The sequence below is a fragment of the Chlorocebus sabaeus genome, chromosome 10, assembly GCF_047675955.1.
Source record: "Chlorocebus sabaeus isolate Y175 chromosome 10, mChlSab1.0.hap1, whole genome shotgun sequence".
NCBI classification, from domain to species: Eukaryota; Metazoa; Chordata; class Mammalia; order Primates; family Cercopithecidae; genus Chlorocebus; species Chlorocebus sabaeus.
The window spans coordinates 62,168,729-62,187,396 of record NC_132913.1 but is presented as its reverse complement, the minus strand read 5'-3'; the positions used below and the strand labels follow the sequence as shown (position 1 = coordinate 62,187,396).

The window sequence follows — 18,668 nt, the reverse complement described above, 5'->3', positions numbered from 1 at the left end:
CCTGTAATCCCAGCACTTTGGGAGGCCGAGGCAGGCAGATCACGAGGTCAGGAGATCGAGACCATCCTGGCTAATATGGTGAAACCCTGTCTCTACTAAAAATACAAAAAATTAGCCAGGCGTGGTGGTGGGCGCCTGCAGTCCCAGCTACTCGGGAGGCTGAGGCAGGAGGATAGCATGAACCTGGGAGGTGGAGCTTGCAGTGAGCTGAGATCATGCCACTGCACTCCAGCTTAGGTGACAGAGCGAGACTCTGTCTCAAAAAAAAAAAAAAAAAAAAAAAAAAAAAATTAACTGGACGTGGTGGTGTGTGCCTGTAGTCCCAGCTACTTGGGTTCTGAGGCATGAGAATTGCTTGAACTCGGGAGGTTGAGGCTGCGGTGAGTTGTGTTTGTGCCACTGTACTCCAGCCTGTATGACAAAGTGAGACACTGTCTCAAAAAAAAAAAAACAAAAAAACAGGAATTAAAAAAAGCGAGTCTTAAAGGTAGATTAACCATTGGTAACCACTGGTAGCCAATCAGGAAGCATTTGTCTAAAAGTTTCTCTTTATGAAACAGAACTTTATCCTTTGAGACAATTAGGAGGATTTGAAAGAAACTGAAAAGTAAATAACCTTATGTGACTTAATGTTAAGAAAATACTGTACCCTTTGAAACTCTGATGAAACAAATTTGAAACCCAGATCAATTCTCATATGACAATATTGTCTCCCCTTTTTTCATAGTAGCTCATCTTAATGTATGCTTACTGAACAGGCAAATGCTTACTGCTGATAACCAGATACTACAGTATTTGTGCTTTGAGTCAAAATCGACATTTTGCTTTCTTTATTAACTTTTAATGTTCTTCTTGACTGTCATTCAGTTCTCAGAATTGGATTTTCATAGATGGCAGCACTTTCCAGAGCATTTTCTTGACAAAGGGAAATACCAGTGTTTTGAGAATTACTGATCAAAGTAGAAATGTGAACTGAATTTTTACCTTATGGTTACCAATATGGAGGAATGGACTTGAAGAATCTTTTTTTTTCTTTATACATTTTTTAGAGACAGGGTCTCGCTATGTTGCCCAGGCTGGTCTCTTAAGCTCAAACGATCCTCCCACCTTGGCCTCCCAAAGCACTGGGATTACAAGTGGGAGCCACTGTGCCTGGCCCTTGAAAAACGCTTCTTTCTTACAAATCATGTTTTGGCCGTTTTTAAGGAGGGCGGAGATTTACACATATCATGGGGTGATACACATGTACTTTTCATTATCAGGGCCAGACAAATTTGACTTTAGTGCTTTTTCTTCCCTTTTCTACCTCAGAATTAACTCTCTTTGTGTCATCTCGTAACAATATATAAAACTGTATCCACAGGAATATTTCTTATTAACTCTCTCAATGAAATATGGGTATCTAAAACTATTTTAATGTATTACTTCTCTTGGGGACTTTTGCCATCAGGAGAAAAAGGTAAAGAAACACATTTCTACCGGTAGAGTTTAAACATTACTGATGAAGTGGCTTTGTGTTTGATTTTTAAACAATAAAGCTGTATTTTCTCAGTTCCTTTTAAATTATAGCATTGCTCTGATACTATGTTTTAGTGAGGAACTCAAGATGCATCCTAGTAATCAAGTATTATTATAAAGAATTTTATGTATTAATACCAGTCACCTGTGCATAATAATGAGTAATTTTCATTGAGCATTTACTATGAGCTAGGGACTATTTTACATCTTTTACATAAATTATTTATATCCTTAAGTAATCTGTGAAGTAGAAATTATTATTAATCCCATTTTGCAAATAAGGAAAATGAAGGCATAGAATGCAGTGTTAGTGACAGAGCCCCAGTGTTCAGACTCCAGATTGTTCGATTCAAGAGTTCAAATTCTTAACCACAGTGCTGTATCCGCTTTGCATAGAAGTACACATGGTGATTGTATCTGTGTGTGTTCACTGTGTGTGTGTGTAGAGAGAGAGAGTGTATATATACACACACATTTATATATACACACACAGGCTAATTATGTATGTGTGTATATATGTATAGTCTAATTGCATTTATTCTATATATGTTCCTATGATGTAGATGAATCAGTGTGGTCAGAAGTAGAGTCTGTGTAATGATATCCCTTTGAAATCTGAGTCATCTGTTACCTGATGGTCCCAGATTACTGGGTAGTTTGATGTTATGTTGACAAAATATCTTAAGTATTTAGAATATTAAATTATATGTGATTATATATGTAGAAATAGAAAAAAATCTCTAAGAGATAAACTTAGACATATGTAGCCACACATCCTATTCATTCTTTTTTCATTTTAAATAAAAAAGTCTGAAGTGAGGCTAGAAGGAAGTCATGGTATCGGTATAATTTTCACTGATACATTTTCAGATGCCCTGAAAATGATTCACTCTTTTGGCAAGTTATTTGAATATCTGAATTCTTTCTTTTGCTATATTTGCCCTAGTTGAATAAGCAGTGGTAACTTTGGCTCAGAACTTTTGTTTTTAGGGAAAGAGGAAGATTATCTTTGAAGGTAGATGTTTGCAATATAAATAGGGGAGAAAAACAGTGTATCTGTTACATTTAGCCTGTAAATCTTGATTTTAGTTTCAAGCTTGGCAATAACATGCTTTAAATATATGTATATATAACCATTATTGGTTTATATCAAAGACATCCTTTAATATCCCCACAAAGAATTGGGAAAAATAAATGACCAGATTTCGGAGAAGAGCCAAATATCCAGCACTGACTTGTTACAAGGTAAAAAGACACTTATTTGGATTATGATTTTTCTGTTTGTATTGTTCCTGGGCTTTCACTAAATGTAGTTTTGTTTACTTTCTTTGTTTTGTTCATAACACCATTTAATAAATAAGGTTATACCAGTTTTCTTGTGAACATAAAAAGCAGCCAGGTTTTTATTTCTAATATATTGATAAGTTCTATGGAAGGGACATTGACACTTTTTGTTTCTACCTTCTCACAGTATATCAGCTACAACAGGAAGCCCCTCATCCTCGAAGAATTACCTGTACTTGCGAGGTGGGTGTAATGAAACTGCTACCAAAAAATGTCTCTCAACCATCTGTTTCCCAAACTTTCACCTTCTTCAGTGACTTGGTTGTTTGTGAGATAAACCACTTAACACTAATTGATATCATAAAATTATAACTTGAATACATTTTTCTTAATCCTTCTCATTTGATTTAACTTCCACTTTTTAGTGGACTGTTTGGAACACAGTATAGAATATGACCATATAGTTTTAAGGGTTGTTCATATTCTTTTCAGTTAGTTCTTACATTGTTTTTTCATTGCTTAATATTCTTTTTTTAGAACAAAGTTTGAAGCCATCATTATGGGATTATTGAATTCTTTTTTACATTGAAATAAGTGTTTAACTTATGATTTTAAAAATGAACAAACAATATGGATAGTTCACCAAAAAAAAGATATGATGTATGACAATATTTATAAAGATGTTCAAATTTCACTGATAATAAGAGAAATGCCAGTTAATATACAGAGAGATCGTTTTTACTTTGCAGATTGGCAAAAGTTAAAAGCTCAGAATATACTTAATTGGCAAGCCTGTGAAGAAACAGGCACTTACGTCTCTGACTGGAATGTGACAGTGTAATTTTATGAGAATTTTGTAGTATCTACCAAATTATACCATCACCTACCTTTGACTTACCAGTCCAAATTCTAGGAATTTATCCTGATGAACCACCTGTACAAATATAGAATAACATATGCTCAAAGTTTTTCATTATAGGATTTTTAGTAATAGCAGAAAAAACCTAAATGTCTGTCCAGAGGAGACGGATTGAATAGAATAGAATACTAAAAAGAATAAGGAAGATTTCTGTGTACTGATATGGAAAGATTTCCAGATATACAATGTATATAGATATAGTGAGTATGGTCCCTTTTTCATATGAAAGAATAGAAAATAAAAAATATGTAGTCTGGCCAGGCAAAGCAGCTTATGCCAGTAATCTCAACACTTAGCGAGGCACAGGCGAGAACAGTTTGATCCCAGGAGTTCAAGACCAGCCTGGGCAACATAGTGAGAGCTTGTTCTCCACAAAAAGGAAAAGTAGATTTATAGATATAGTTTATTTTTTGCAAAAGAGAAGCACAGAAAGGGTTAAACCAGAGACCAGTAAAATAATTATGATAAGGACCGGATGAAGAGCACTGTGGAGGAAATAGGGATGGGAGTGAAATTTTTCTAACTCTGATTTTATAGTTGTGACTTTTGACCCATGTAAATGGTCATGTATTGAAACAAAAAAGGTAAAGAAAAATGATTTTTAAAAAGCAAACCCAGCTGGGCATGATGGCTCATGCCTGTAATCCCAGCACTTTGGGAGGCTGGGGCGGGCAGATCACAAGGTCAGGAGTTTGAGACCAGCCTGGCCAACATGGTGAAACCCAGTCTCTACTAAAAATACAAAAATTAGCTGGTTGCGGTGGCAGGCGCCTGTAATCCCGGCTACTGGGGAGGCTGAGGCAGCAGAATTGCTTGAACCTGGGAGGCAGAGGTTGCCATGAGCTGAGATCGCACCACTGTACTCCAGCCTGGGCAACACAGCAAGACTCCATCTCAAAACAAAAACAAACACACACACACACATACACACACACACACAAAAGCGAACCCTAAAATTCAACACAAACAAGAACAAATGAGCCTTACAAATTCACGACGTAATCACCAAAAAAATAAACTTAAATAGCTTTTATTTATTTATTTAACTTTTTACTTTTTTGAGACAGAGTCTTTCTCTGTCACCCAGGCTGGAGTCCAGTGGCGTGATTTGGCTCGCTGCAACCTCAACCTCCTGAGCTCAAGTGATATTCCTACCTCTGCCTCCCAAATAGCTGGAACTACAGGCATGTGCCACCATGTCTGGCGAATTTTTGTTTTTTTTTTATAGAGATGGGGTTTTGCCATGTTGCCCAAGCTGGTCTCAAACTCCTAAACTCAAAGGATCCACCCACTGTGGCCTCCTAAAGTGTTGTGATTACAGGTGTGAGCCAGGGCACCTGGCCTTTTAAGTTGCTTTAAAAACTATATTTTAAATTGACACATAATAATTGTACATATTTGTGTAGTACAGAGCAATATTTTGATACATGTATACACTGTAATGATTAGGGTTATTAGCATATCCATTACCTCAAATATTTATAATTTCTTTATGTTGAGACATTCACAATTCTCTCTTCTAGCTAATTGAAAATATACAATAAATTATTTGTAACTCTTATCTAGGATAATTTTATATTTATTAACCAACCTCTCCCTATCCTTTTCTTTTCTCTACCCTTCCCAACCTCTAGATACCACTGTCTTGTTCATCTTCTGTGAGATCAATTTATTTAGCTTCCACATATGAATGAGAATGTGCAGTATTCATCTTTCTGTGCCTTTCTTATTTCATTTAACATAATGTCTTCCAGGTTCATCCATGTTGCTGCAAATGACAGGATTTCATTCTTTTTAATGACTGAATGGTATTCCATTGTGTAAATAAACCACATTTTCTTTATCCATTTGTCTGTGGATGGACACTTAGGTTGATTCCATGTTTTGGCTATTGTGAAAAATGCTACAATAAACATGAGAACACAGACACCTCTTTGACATACTGATTTCCTTTTCTTTGGATATAACCCCAGTAATGAGATTGGTAGTTCTATTGTTAGTTTTTTGGTGGAACCTCCATACCATTTTCCGTAATGGCTGTATTAATTTGCATTCCCACCATCAGTGTATGAATTCCCTTTTCTCTGCATCTTTGCCAGCATTTGTTTTGTCTTTTTGATAGTAGCTATACTAACTGGGGTGACATAAAATATCTTATTGTGGTTTTGATTTGCATTTCCCTGATGTTTAGTGATACTGAGCGTTTTTCCATATACTTCTTGGCTTAAGTAACTTTTAAACATATTATTCTGATTGTACAAACTCAGAGGGAAATATTCTAAGGACAAAATTTGCAAAAGGCAGAGGTGAGAAGACAGCTTGAACCCAGGAATTCAAGACCCGCCTGGCAATATGGCGAGATACTGTTCTCCACAAAAAAGAAAAAAAAATAGTTTATTTTTGCAAAAGAGAAGCACCGAAGGATTAAACCAGAGACCAGTAAAACAATTATCATAAGGAGTAGATGATCAGATGTTCAACATATGAACATTTACATAGTTCAAAAGTCACAACTATATAAAAACAGACTTAGAGAAGTCTCACTCCCATCCTTAACTACATGTGTAGTAATCTTGAAATTATTTTGTTTGTAATATAGGATAGAGAAAAGAAATAATTTTACTGGATTAGGGGGAACCAGGGTTCTTAGGAGATATTAATTAGGAGAATGGGATGAAATTAGAAAGTGTACTGTGGAATTAGTTTTGAATTGGTGGCATTAATATTAACTCATAGATTTAAAAAATTTGTTTTCTATCTCAGTCCAAGGAAAGAGCCTAGAAGCCCCAGTAAGAATGAATATATCCAGGGTGTAGATTTTGGGTTCCAAATATGGTTTCCTACCAAAAGGAGGCAATGTTCCTTAGAGAAGTTCCTGATTTCTTAATGGGGGGCAAAGAGGTCCTGGAACATACTGTGTTGGAAAGCAAGAACGTGCTCAAAAACTGATGGGGACATGTCAAAAAGGCACAGGAGCCTATTTGAAAATTTCCTACCATCAAAACTTGGAACAATTTGAACATCTAAAAGAATAATGGTAGGTATGGATTATAACACTTTATGTGAAAGAGAATTTGTAAGTCCATAATTGTACTTTAAAATTGAAAAAAAAGAAAACTCACTTTGTTACAAAGAGAGAAAAGGGGGAAATATAAAGTTGTTCTTTACAGAAGAAATGACACTTAAAATGTAGACAAAATATAAAATTACAAAATCACTAATTTGCACTAATGATTGACTCCAGGCAAGGATCATCAATCATTGGATGTTAAAACCATTGGGTGAAAGGCTGTAGGTGAACAGGATATTTACATGGTCTTAAGGTATGACAACACCAATTATGTGTTAATTGCAAAGAGAAAAATATACCTTTATAGTGGAGAGATCTGGTGGTCAAACTTAGCATTACCTGTAATGGGACAAACTGACACGTGTCTCCTAAAGTGATGCAGTGAAACACACAGTATCACCTGTATAATATTTTTGCCAAAACTATTTAACTTAAATCTAACTATAAAGTATGAATCGGACAAGTTCAGAGTACGTACATTCCATAAGACATCTGCCCTGGGTTTATAAATCATGTCATTATCACACACACACACACACAAAACAGAACAGTGGTGGGACGATATAAAATTGAAGGAGACTAAAGAGACATGGCAATCAGATTCAAGGACCTTGATCGGGTCCTCAATTTTATACATATATTTTAAAGCTATAAATTTTGGGTACAATTGGATAAATTTGAGTATGAACTGTGTTAGGCAATATGGAATCATAATAACTTTCCTAGATGACACATTATTGAAAAACAATTACTTCTCGGCTGGGCGTGGTGGCTCACGGCTATAATCCCAGCACTTTGGGAGGCCGAGGTGGGTGGATTACAAGGTCAGGAGATCAAGACTAGCCTGGCCAACATGGTGAAACCCCATCTCTACTAAAAACACAAAAAATTAGCTGGTCGTGGTGGCACATGCCTATAGTCCCAGCTACTCAGGAGGCTGAGGCAGGAAAATTGCTTAAACCCCGGAGATGGAGGTTGTGGTGAGCCAAGATCGCACCACTGCACTCCAGCCTGGGCAACAGAGGAAGACTCTTTCTCAAAAAAAAATATATATATATTAAATAAATAAAAGTAATAAAATAATTATTTTTCTGTTGATAAAAATGTTAAAATGGATTTTGTCATTGTGACATCTGTTTTAAAACACAATATAGCTTTGAAAATATATAGTTAGTTACAAAGAGAACCAATTTAGAGAATTAGGTAGGAGTTTCATGGGATTGTCTTTTGAATGTCCAGTTGCATTTTAGATATATGTAGATTTCCAGTCTGTGTATTTGTAAGCATAGAATAAGTATGAGGTACTTGATTATTGCCTTTCATTGCTACTATGCTGTGATCAAGGATGATTAAATAATTTGCATGTAATGGGAATTTTAAAAATGCTTTTTAATAAGATGTTTCATTTTGTTTCATGTTCTCTTCAGACATACTTTTATGTATGTGAGAAACTGAAAGTGAGAAATTGGCAGTACTTTGGAAAGTCCTGAAGTATTTATTAGTAAGACTATTATCTTTATTGAAAAACAGCTATATTATTCCTTTCTTAAAATAATTTGAAACCACACAAATGAAGATGTAATAAAAAGAATAAAGAAAAGTTGAGGAAATAAAAACAGCAAAATGCCAGTAGATTGCAGTGCTGATTTAGGATCAATGTAATTGCATGAAAAGTGTTTCACAGTTATAAAGTATATAAAACTCTGAAGGCCAGTATGATCCAGTTTTTTCCTGAATTAAATTGTTTTTAAAAAAATTCATTTGGCATGACATTAAGGTATGATAAATCAATGGAACTGACTTTTAAAGGGCTAAGCTGATGTGGTCAAAGTAGATAGCTTTCCGGTGATTCACCCTGATGCAGAGACACAAGATAGAATAAGATATTGGAGGAATAGATGGATGTTAGAGTCTCTGAAAATAATTTCTTTTTATTTACCTTTCCTCTATGATTGATTGAATGCTGCTATCCCCTGAGGAACTAGACCAGTTGTATTCTCTCCTTTGGTTAAAAGCAGGCATGAAAGCATTGAAAAACCAGAAAAGCAAATTGTACAAGTGACGTTTTCCTACTTAAATTGAGCAATGTATTCATCATTTCCACTTTGTAATATAAAAAATATTTATTGTATTAACTTTTCACAATATTTTGTGAAATATTTATGTTTCACAAAAATATAAATTTTTTGTAAATATTCTATGTTTGTTTATATTTTAAAATATTTATATTTTTTTCTCCAAAAAATAGCAGTCATGTTTTAATGACTAAATTGGTGGGCAAGGATGCTGTTCAGAATGAAAAGATTTACTGTGACTGACTCTCCTTGTACATTGTAACTATCCTTACATATTATTCACAGCTTATAGTCTGTTTGTTATTTCATATTAAGCACCTGGTTGAATTCAAGTAAATGTATATATGTATATATATGTGTGTGTCTGTGTGCATGCACGCACGCACGTGTATGTATATAGAGTGACCGAGTAGACACAGGTATAAATTACATAGGTATAAACTATATCTATTTATTACATAGGTATAAAATCTATCTATCTAATTCAGATGGAGATATGAGAGAAGTTCCATATCTTTTGTTCACTGATATTAATACAGTGTATTTGGCATCTGACCATTATTAAACATGGACCTTCAAAGTGGATGCATTTTTTCCCCTGCTATCCACACAGTGGGAAATGTAGTGATTTTTTTTTTAAACACATAAAACCAAATTTCTATTCCCTATGATGCATTTTTCAAGATAGTATTGCAGGGAGTTGGATAGCATTTTTTTTTTTTTTTTTTTTTTTTTTTTTGAGACAGAGTCTCGCTCTTTTGCCCAGGCTGAAGTGCAGTAGCTCCATCTTGCCTCACTGCAAGCTCCGCCTCCCGGTTTCATGCTGTTCTCCAGCCTCAGCATTCCGAGTAGCTGGGACTACAGGCTCCGGCCACCATGCCTGGCTAATTTTTTTGTATTTTTTTAGTAGAGACGGGGTTTCACTGTTTTAGGATGGTCTCAATCTCCTGACCTTGTGATCTGCTCACCTCAGCCTCCCAAAATGCTGTAATTACAGGCGTGAGCCACCACACCCGGCCTGGATAGCATTTTTGAGTACAGGTGCACATTATGGTAACAATGAGGTTGTCTTTCTCTAGGCTAAATGGGTAAAGTAGACTGAGGCTGGACAAAATGTACTGAAACGCAAGTCAGTGCTATTAATGTAATGAGAAATGTAGATAAAATTACACAATTTACACTGTATTCAAGTTCTAATTACAATACCAATTAGAGGAATACTGAGTATGTATTTTGGTAGCACATGTTTTATTTTTATTTACTTTTAATATTTTTTTTAGGTACAGATTCTTGCTCTGTTGCCTGGGCTAGAGTGCTGTGGCCCAATTTTAGCTCACTGCAGCCTTGTGCTGCCAGGCTCAAGTGATCCTTCTACCTCAGCCTCCTGAGAAGCTGGGATTGCAGGTGTGCACCACCATGCCTGGTTTTTTTTGTTTTGTTTTGTTTTGTTGTAGAGACAAGGTCTTACTATGTTCCCCAGGCTTGTCTTGAACTTGTGGGCTCAAGCGATCCTCCTGCTTCAGCTTCCCAAAGTGCTGGGATTATAGGCGTGAGCCACCGTGCCAGGCCAACACATGTTTTAAAAATATTTTTCTTCAGACCTACTTATAGAAGTAGGAAATTGACTGTAATCATTTTACTCACTTGTCTCCCGCAAGCAGATTATGTTCAGCACCTAGGTATGCTGACTGGTGTGTAGTATAGGTTGTTAAATGCTTGTAGAGTGAAATGAATGAATGAGATATCTTTGTCTAATTTATTTTTCAATACAATGTTCTTATAATATGGCTTACAAAATGTGTGCATTAATACCTATATCTGTTAGAGATGCTCTGGTTCTTTCTGTCACATGTGTGTATTTGTTTATTCAATCAACATTCTTGGAGGGGCTGCCATCTCCCAGGCCCTCAGGTTTCAAGTCAAATAAAGCAAGATCCCTGTCCTGAAGGAGCTTCCAGTCTAGGTGGGGAATGGAGCAGTAGCTCAACCTTTACTTAGCATTGAAGCACAGAGTTGGTGGTACTTACCTTGATACATATGTATGCAGCTCCTCTGGCCAAGGGCAGAGTACTTGTGGGAGAGTGGTAAAAGATAAGTCTGGAAAGCTAACCAGGCATTAGTAATAAAGGGTTCTATGTCCTAAGCTTAGAGTTTAGGCTATAGAAGTGAAAGTATTTTAAGCAGGAGAAAAACATGATTGATTAGGCTTAGAAAGAACATCTGGCTTCAGGGAAGAGGATGGATATTTTAGAGACAAAAAAACTGGTTTAGGAGGCTATTATGATAGTCCTTGTGATAAGTGGAAAGAACCTATAAGACACTGGTTCTGAGAATAGTCAAGAGGGATTAGGAAACGGGAATATTTAAAGCAGTAGAATTCTCAGGACTTGGTGACAAGATGGTCATGGGTTGCATGGGAGTCTAGTAGATTTTCAGGAACCAGTCAACTCTCCTAATCTTCTCTCATGTCATACTTGCTTGGCAAAACTGCAACCCTATTGCTATCTCTGCCTATTCTGTACATTCTGCCAAGTAACAGTATGGCTGGAGGACAATGAAATATTTCGGAATTTCTGAACTTCAAGTTGGTACTTACTGCTCCCTGTACTGCCTTTATTCATGTCACACCCTTTCTCTCTTCTCAAACCTCTAATACCGGGGTCCCCAACCCCCGTGCCACAGACTGGTACTGTCTTGTGGCCTGTTAGGAACTGGGCACCACAACAAGAGGTGAGCAGCAGGAAAGTGAGCAAGTGAAGCTTCATCTGTGTTTATAGCTACTCCCCATCGCTCACATTACTGCCTGAGCTCTGCCTCCTGTCAGATCAGTAGTGGCATTAGATTCTCATAGGAGTGTGACCCCTATTGTGAACTGCCCATGCAAGGGATCTAGGTTGCACACTTCTTATGAGAATCTAAAGCCTGATGATATGTCACTGTCTCCTGTTATCCCCAGATGGGACTGTTTAGATGCAAGAAAACAAGCTCAGGGCTTCCACTGATTCTACATTATGATGCGTCATATAATTATTTCATTATATATTACAATGTGATAATAATAGAAATAAAGTACACACTAAATGTAATGTACGTGAATCATTCCAAAACTATCCCCTTACCTCTGACCCCGGTCTGTAGAAAAATTGTCTTCCACGAAACTGGTACCTGGTGCCAAAAAGGTTGGGGACCACTACTCTGATACCTGACTCCTTCCCCTAATTTTCAGCTCATAATTTTATATCCTACTTTACTCCCGCCTTTTTTTTTTTTTTTTTTTTTTTTTTTTTTTTACTTTTAATATCTTTTTAAGATACAGAATCTTGCTCTGTTGTCTGGGCCATCAGAAGAGAACTTCCACAAACTCCCACCATCACATCCACCCAGCGTTTGTGTCTGTATGCTCTGCATTCTTGCTTATCTTCATAGAAGATAACCATCTCTTCACTACACTGAACCTCATTTCCTGTCATCTGCTTAAAGACGTAATCCTAGCAATTCTGTCCTTTCCTCCACCATCAACAGCTTTTCCCTTTCTACAAGATCGTTTTTGTCAGCCCACAAATATCCTATTATTTCTCCTATCTTAAAAAGTTCTCTTGACCCTACTTTCTCTATTTGCCTCGCTCAATTTCTTTGCTTTCTTTTGTAGAAAATATTTCAAAGTGTTGTCTGTACTTGCTGTCTGCACTTAGACCTTTACCAACTGCCACTCCAAGCGGAACTGCTTTGGTGAGGTCAGCACTGACTTCCACATACATACAAATCTAATAGTTGGTTTTTCTCTCATCATCCCATTAGGAGCATCTGATACAAGTGACGACCTTCTCCTCCTTGATACATTTTCCTTACTTCGTTTCCAGGATACTACATTCTTTTGTTTTTTTCTCTTGCCCCACAGTCTATTTCTCTGGTGCTACTTCAACCTGTTCTCTTGATTTTGGGGTGCCCCCAAATCCTCTCCTCTTTTCTTCTCTACCTATATTTACTTTATTATGATCTTACCAGTTTCAGGTTTTAATGTGACTTACATTTCTTTATATGTCCAGTCCTTTCTTCCACACACACACACACACACACACACACACACACACACACACATCCAATTTCCTACTTTACATCCCCTCTCGTATGTCTAATAGACATCTCAAACAGAAATAGCATGTTCAGAACAGAACCTTCTATTACCACAGCCTTCCATATCTCAATTGATGGCAGTTACTTAATTCTAGTTGCCCAGATCAAAATTAGGAAATCATATTGGGTCTACCTTCAGAATATGTCCAGAATCCTAACTGTATTAGTCTATTCTCATATTGCTGTAAAGAAATGCCTGAGACTGGGTAATACATAGAGAAAGGAGGTGTTTAATTGGCTCATAGTTCCACAGGCTGTATAGGAAGCATGGCTGGGGAGGCCTCAGGAAACTTTTACTTGTGGTGAAAGGCAAAGCCAGAGCAGGCATCTTCACATGGCCATAGCAGGAGGAAGACAGAGAGGGGGCAGGCGCCACACACTTTTAAACAACCAGATGTTGTGAGAACTCTGTCACAAGAACAATACCAGAGATCCAAATCCACCCCCATAATCCAATCACCTCCCACCAGTCCCCACCTCCAACACTGGGGATTTCGATTCAACAGGAGATTGGGTGGAGACACAGATGTAAACCATATCACTAACTTTTAGTAGTTACCTGTTTTCATGGCTACCAATTGAGGATGAACTGTGGAAACTGTGAGATACTCAGCAAAATCCAGTCTTCCTTTCTTTGGAAACCTGGCTAGCCTAAATTTGCCCAGCCTTTTTTAGGTACTTATGTCAATTTGACAGTTTTCTGTAGTGGAACAGACATTCACTTTAATGGACCCATTAAAACTTTTTGCCAACTTAAATCCTGCTTACATTCAGATAAAAACATCTCCACAAGGAGATGGTGTAGCTACAAGATGGAGGGGATATGGATGTAGGACAGTTGTCTTGCCAACCTGAGTACATATACAGGAATGTTATATAAACAAGAAATAAACTTATGTTGTGTCTAGTTATTATATATTTAGGTTGATTTGTCATAGTAAATTATCCTACCTTACCACACAGTAATCCCTCAGGAGTGTTACTGAGCTAGTTCTTAACTGATCTTTCCCCTCATAGTCTATTCCCAGCACAGAGTAATCTTTTTGAAACCACAGTCAGCTCATGTCACTCATCTGCTCAGAACTCTCCATTGGCTTTGGCTTTCCCTTTCACTCAGAGTAAAAGCCAAACCTTCACAATGCCTTATAAAGTTATCTCTAACTCATGTCTTACTACTTCCTTGCCTCCTCTTCCCTACCCCCTTTCTGCTTCAGCCCCACCAGTCTTCATGCTCCTCAGATACAGCAGGTGTGATCCTTTCTCAGCCCTCCCGCTGACTCCTCTTCCTGGAATGTTCTCTCTGATACACACTTGGCTCATTCGTTCATATCCTTCAAATCTTCCCAGCGAGGCCCATTGTGACCACTATGTTAAGAATTATACTTTATCATCCCCCCAGCATTCCCAGTCTTTTCCTGTTCTACTTCATCTTGTCTTCACAACACTTTTTCCTTTTGTTACATGCTATATAGTTCACTTACTTATTATTGTTTATTGCTGTTTTCTCTTACTAGAATGGAAGCTCCATGCAGGTGGCGATTTTGGTCTGTTTTGTTTATCAGTATTTCCCAGGTTCCTGGAACAGTGCTTGACACATAGTAGGTGCTTAATAAAGACTTCTTAATTGAATGGATAGGAGGTACAGTGTGCTTGTTTTATACTTAGTCCTTTTTAGAGGACATGTTCTGCTTGGTGGGAGCATTGAGCTTGGCACAGGAGTGGTAGGAAAGCACTCTAATTGAAATTAGAATGTGGCCACTGGTTGCACTGTGTGCTCACACAGCCTGTTTTGGTTCCAAAAAAATAGATTCATATGCTCATATATCTTGGTGTTGTGATAATCTGTTATTTAACACTTATAATATGTTTTGCAGATAGAAGCATTTTATATGAATGCTGAGTGATAGCTGTGAATTATTGAAACCAACTATTTATTTAAAAATCATCCTATCACTCAAAGGCCTTTTTTTTTTTTTTTTTTTTTTTTTGCTATATATTTCTTTTGAAGTGGTCTTTTAGTGCTATCTTTTGCTCCTGTTTAAAATTCAGCTGTAGTAAATTCCTATAATTGTTTGCTACCTAGGCATCCATCTTGAATATTAAGTTGGACTTTTTCATACCAGAAACAGGGCTTAGTCACCCTTGACACAGTTTCTATTTCCCTACCTCCTGCCAGTTTCTTAATGTTGCCGATCCAGATATTTGCCTTATACAGCCTCCTTTGTTGACCTCCCTTCGGTCCAGCTAGGTGCAACCTACTTGACTTGCCCCCTCTAACCCCCATACCCTGTATGGGCTGCCCAGATATGTCTCATTGACCACCTCTGAGTCATAGCATGACTCCATGGAGCTCATGCCTGCTTTCTGTAAGCCCGCTGGTAACACCCTGGGTCGTAATAAAGTGCTTTGATCTCTTCCTTTCTTTCTTGTGATCTGACCTGCTGGTTGAGCATGCAGGTGGCTTCCTCACTTTTCTGGCATTTTGAGGTGTGCTGTCCTCTTCTCTGCAATAATCACCGAGTAATACACTGCTTCTGTTGTGTCATGCACTTTGCTTTTTTGTGTTTCCTTCTCTGTGTCTCACCTGACATATCCATACCTGACTCTCCTGGTCAGGGCTCTCCTAGAAAGTGGCTATCCTGGGAGAAATAAATTGGACACAGGTCAGACAAGAGCCACAAGTGTATCTGCTGGTATAAACAAGTTTCCTGTGAGAGGGACACCTGGTCATGGGTCGGAGACTTAGGCATTAGGCCATCAACTGGATAAAAAAGCATCCTGTGAAAGACAAGCTATGTACATCTGTGACCACCACTTCCCCTGGAACCCTGTTAGGGCCGGGCTTGAATTTATAGCCACTCTCCAGAGAGAGACTACCCCATCACTAAGAGGAAAACACACATCAGAGTTCACAAACAAGTAGTAAGATATGCATTGGAGTAAAAGTCTGTAGTATCCTAATGTAGACACACATTTGTAAAACTGAAGATTACAGTGACAATTCCAAAAGGAACTTCTTTACCAGTTAACTGTTAAATTAACAGCTTAGTAGTTTCCACACCTTAACCACTACTGGTTACTTGAATCTAAGGTAGGAAAATAGTGAATACAAAGACGTTTGAATTATCAAACTTATGTATTATCCTTTTCCAATGCAGTCTGATTTTTTGAAAACTGAAAACCAAAAAAGTAATCTTAAGAAGCTGAGTTTTTCGCAAAGGTTTTTCACAAGTTTTTTTCCTTTTTTTAAAATAGAGTCTCACTCTGTCACCCAGGCTGGAGTACAGTGGCGCGATCTCAGCTCGCTGCAACCTCCACCTCCTGAGTTGAAGTGATTCTTGTGCCTCAGCCTCCTGAGTAGCTGAGACTACAGGCACGGACCACCATGCGTGGCTAATTTTTGTATTTTTAGTAGAGGCAGGGTTTCACCATGTTGGCCAAGCTGGTCTTGAACTTCTGACCTCAGGTGATCTGCCTGCCTTGGCCTCCCAAAGGGCTAGAATTATAGACATCGGCCACCATGTCTTGACTTTGCAAGTTATTAAGTAGTATTTATAGAGTATTAAAGAAAAAACTTTTAAATATTCTTTATTGAATTAGTAAAATTTGATCATAGTGAGCTAACTTACTTGGCATGCTGAAGGTTAATGGTTTTCTTTGAGAAAATGGAAAACACAATGAAAAACAAGCTGCATTTCTAGTACTGGTAACTAGAATGATATAGCACTGAGTAGGAAGGCAGGTATCTGAAAGTCTGCCTTACTACAAATGGAGTAATAAAAGTAAAACAATCTGTGTAAGTTTCATAACATATCTGATTCTCATTTTCCTGATTTTTCACCTGTAAGTCACTTCCAACTCCATGTAGCTCTTTGATAAGTATTCCTCCACTTTGCTGTTGCTCAGTTTTTTTCTTGAAGATTTTGTAAGTTTAAACTTTATTGATTTATTGTAAGTTGAAGCTTAGCTATTACCATATTGATATTTTCTATGGCTTAAAGTGCAGTGAGAAAAATTATTTAGAAAACATAGTGAAATATGTGTTTCAGTGGAAAACTGCATTGTCTGCATGCAGCACATTTTCCCAGGTTGTCTAATTCTAGTCTTTCATTGGCTTTGGCTTATTTGAAACTCTGTAACTTGTAGATAACTGGTAGTAATGCATTTATAGACATGTACATTTTGCCTTGTTCAGCGAAGGTTCAGTCATATACCTCTGCCATGCATACCATTGTGGAAAAACTCATTTTGCCCTTATTTGCACATTCATTTCAAAATTTCTAATTTATAAATGTATCTGTTCTTCAGATTATCTTTTGAACTGGTTATATCATCTGCCTGATCCTCTCATTAATGATTACAATTAAACTTTAAACGTGTTTGTTTTTATATATGTATGAGTCATAATTTTCCTTTGTGAATTCTCTTTAAACAACAGATCCCTTACTTTGATTTTTTCACTTAAATATAACTGTATCTTAATATGATGAATAATTTGTAAGAAACTTGTAAAGTTTGTTATTCAGTTCTAATTTTGATTTAAAATGTGATAGCAGTGTATATATAGAATTACTATGATTATTTTCCTAAGCCACGAGGCAGTGGCAGTGGCTTCTGTTTCTCTTCCTCCCTGCCCTTCCTCCTTCCTTACTTTAGTATAAGAAATTAAAATAGATCCAAAGCTAGAGTTGAATGCTAACTGACTTACTAGCCTTTAATTCGGAATATAACTCTGTAGATAGCAAATATGAAGTGCATATTGTTCTTCCTTTTCCCTTTCTCCCTCTCCAGACAACTGAGCCATTTTGAAGTACAATGCAGAACCAAATCTTCAGTTGAGAATACTTATTTTTTTAATGTATAATCTTTATATACATATTCTCTAGATTGTTACCTGAAAAAAAGTATTATTTTGTCAGTGTAGTCATATTGTTTTATGTATGTAATGTGCTAGCTTTTAAGAAGCATCATATAGATTTCCAGACTAGGTTTAAAATGCTAAATTGCCTGCCTATGTGTATCATTTTTCACAGGGTGAAGAAAGAAGATAATGATTCCTTTGATTTCTGACCAGATCACTACTGCTGTAGGCAAGAACAACATTAAACATTTTTGAAATTTTATAAATGTTTTAGTGGCATTACCTGCAGAGTTTTGTTGTTGTGGTTTTTTGGGGTTTTTTTTGTTTGGACTACTGTCTTGAACTGTAGCCTTGGAAAAGTTTCCTTACTAAAAGAAATAACATTGTTAGGGAGAAGAGAAGGGAATTAACATTTATAATACTTTTATTGTTTATTTCTACTCTTTTCAAATTTCCTGTGGAGAGCAAAATACTTCTACATTAAAAAAGCTTTTATTGTCTTTGTTGAAAATAAGATATAAGAAGTCAGACTTTAATTTGAAAAAATATAATGTAGTGAATTAGATTAAAATGTTTATGTATGAGGAAAATAGGCCTAGCATGGTGGCTCACGCCTGTAATCATAACATTTTGGGAGACCAAAGCAAGAGGATTGCTTGAGCCCAGGAGTTCAAGACCAGTCTTGGCAATGTGGCAAAATCCCATGTAAACCAAAAGTATGTGAGACAGGTCTTAATTAATTTAGAAAGTTTATTTTGACAGAGTTAAGGTTGCGTGCTTGGGAGGCAGGAGTCTGTGCCTTTCTCT

The 18,668-nt window shown here is 37.0% G+C and overlaps 1 protein-coding gene across 5 annotated transcripts in view; it reads left to right on the top strand.

The window, feature by feature from the left end:
- Positions 1–18,668, top strand: part of CHN1 (chimerin 1) — a 197,951-nt gene that overhangs the window by 55,173 nt on the left and 124,110 nt on the right. For all 5 annotated transcript variants that reach the window (XM_007965409.3, XM_073019827.1, XM_073019830.1 and 2 more), the window contains one exon: positions 2,990–3,045. In XM_007965409.3, the coding sequence (XP_007963600.1) occupies positions 2,990–3,045 (56 nt within the window). The remainder of the gene's footprint in view (positions 1–2,989; positions 3,046–18,668) is intronic.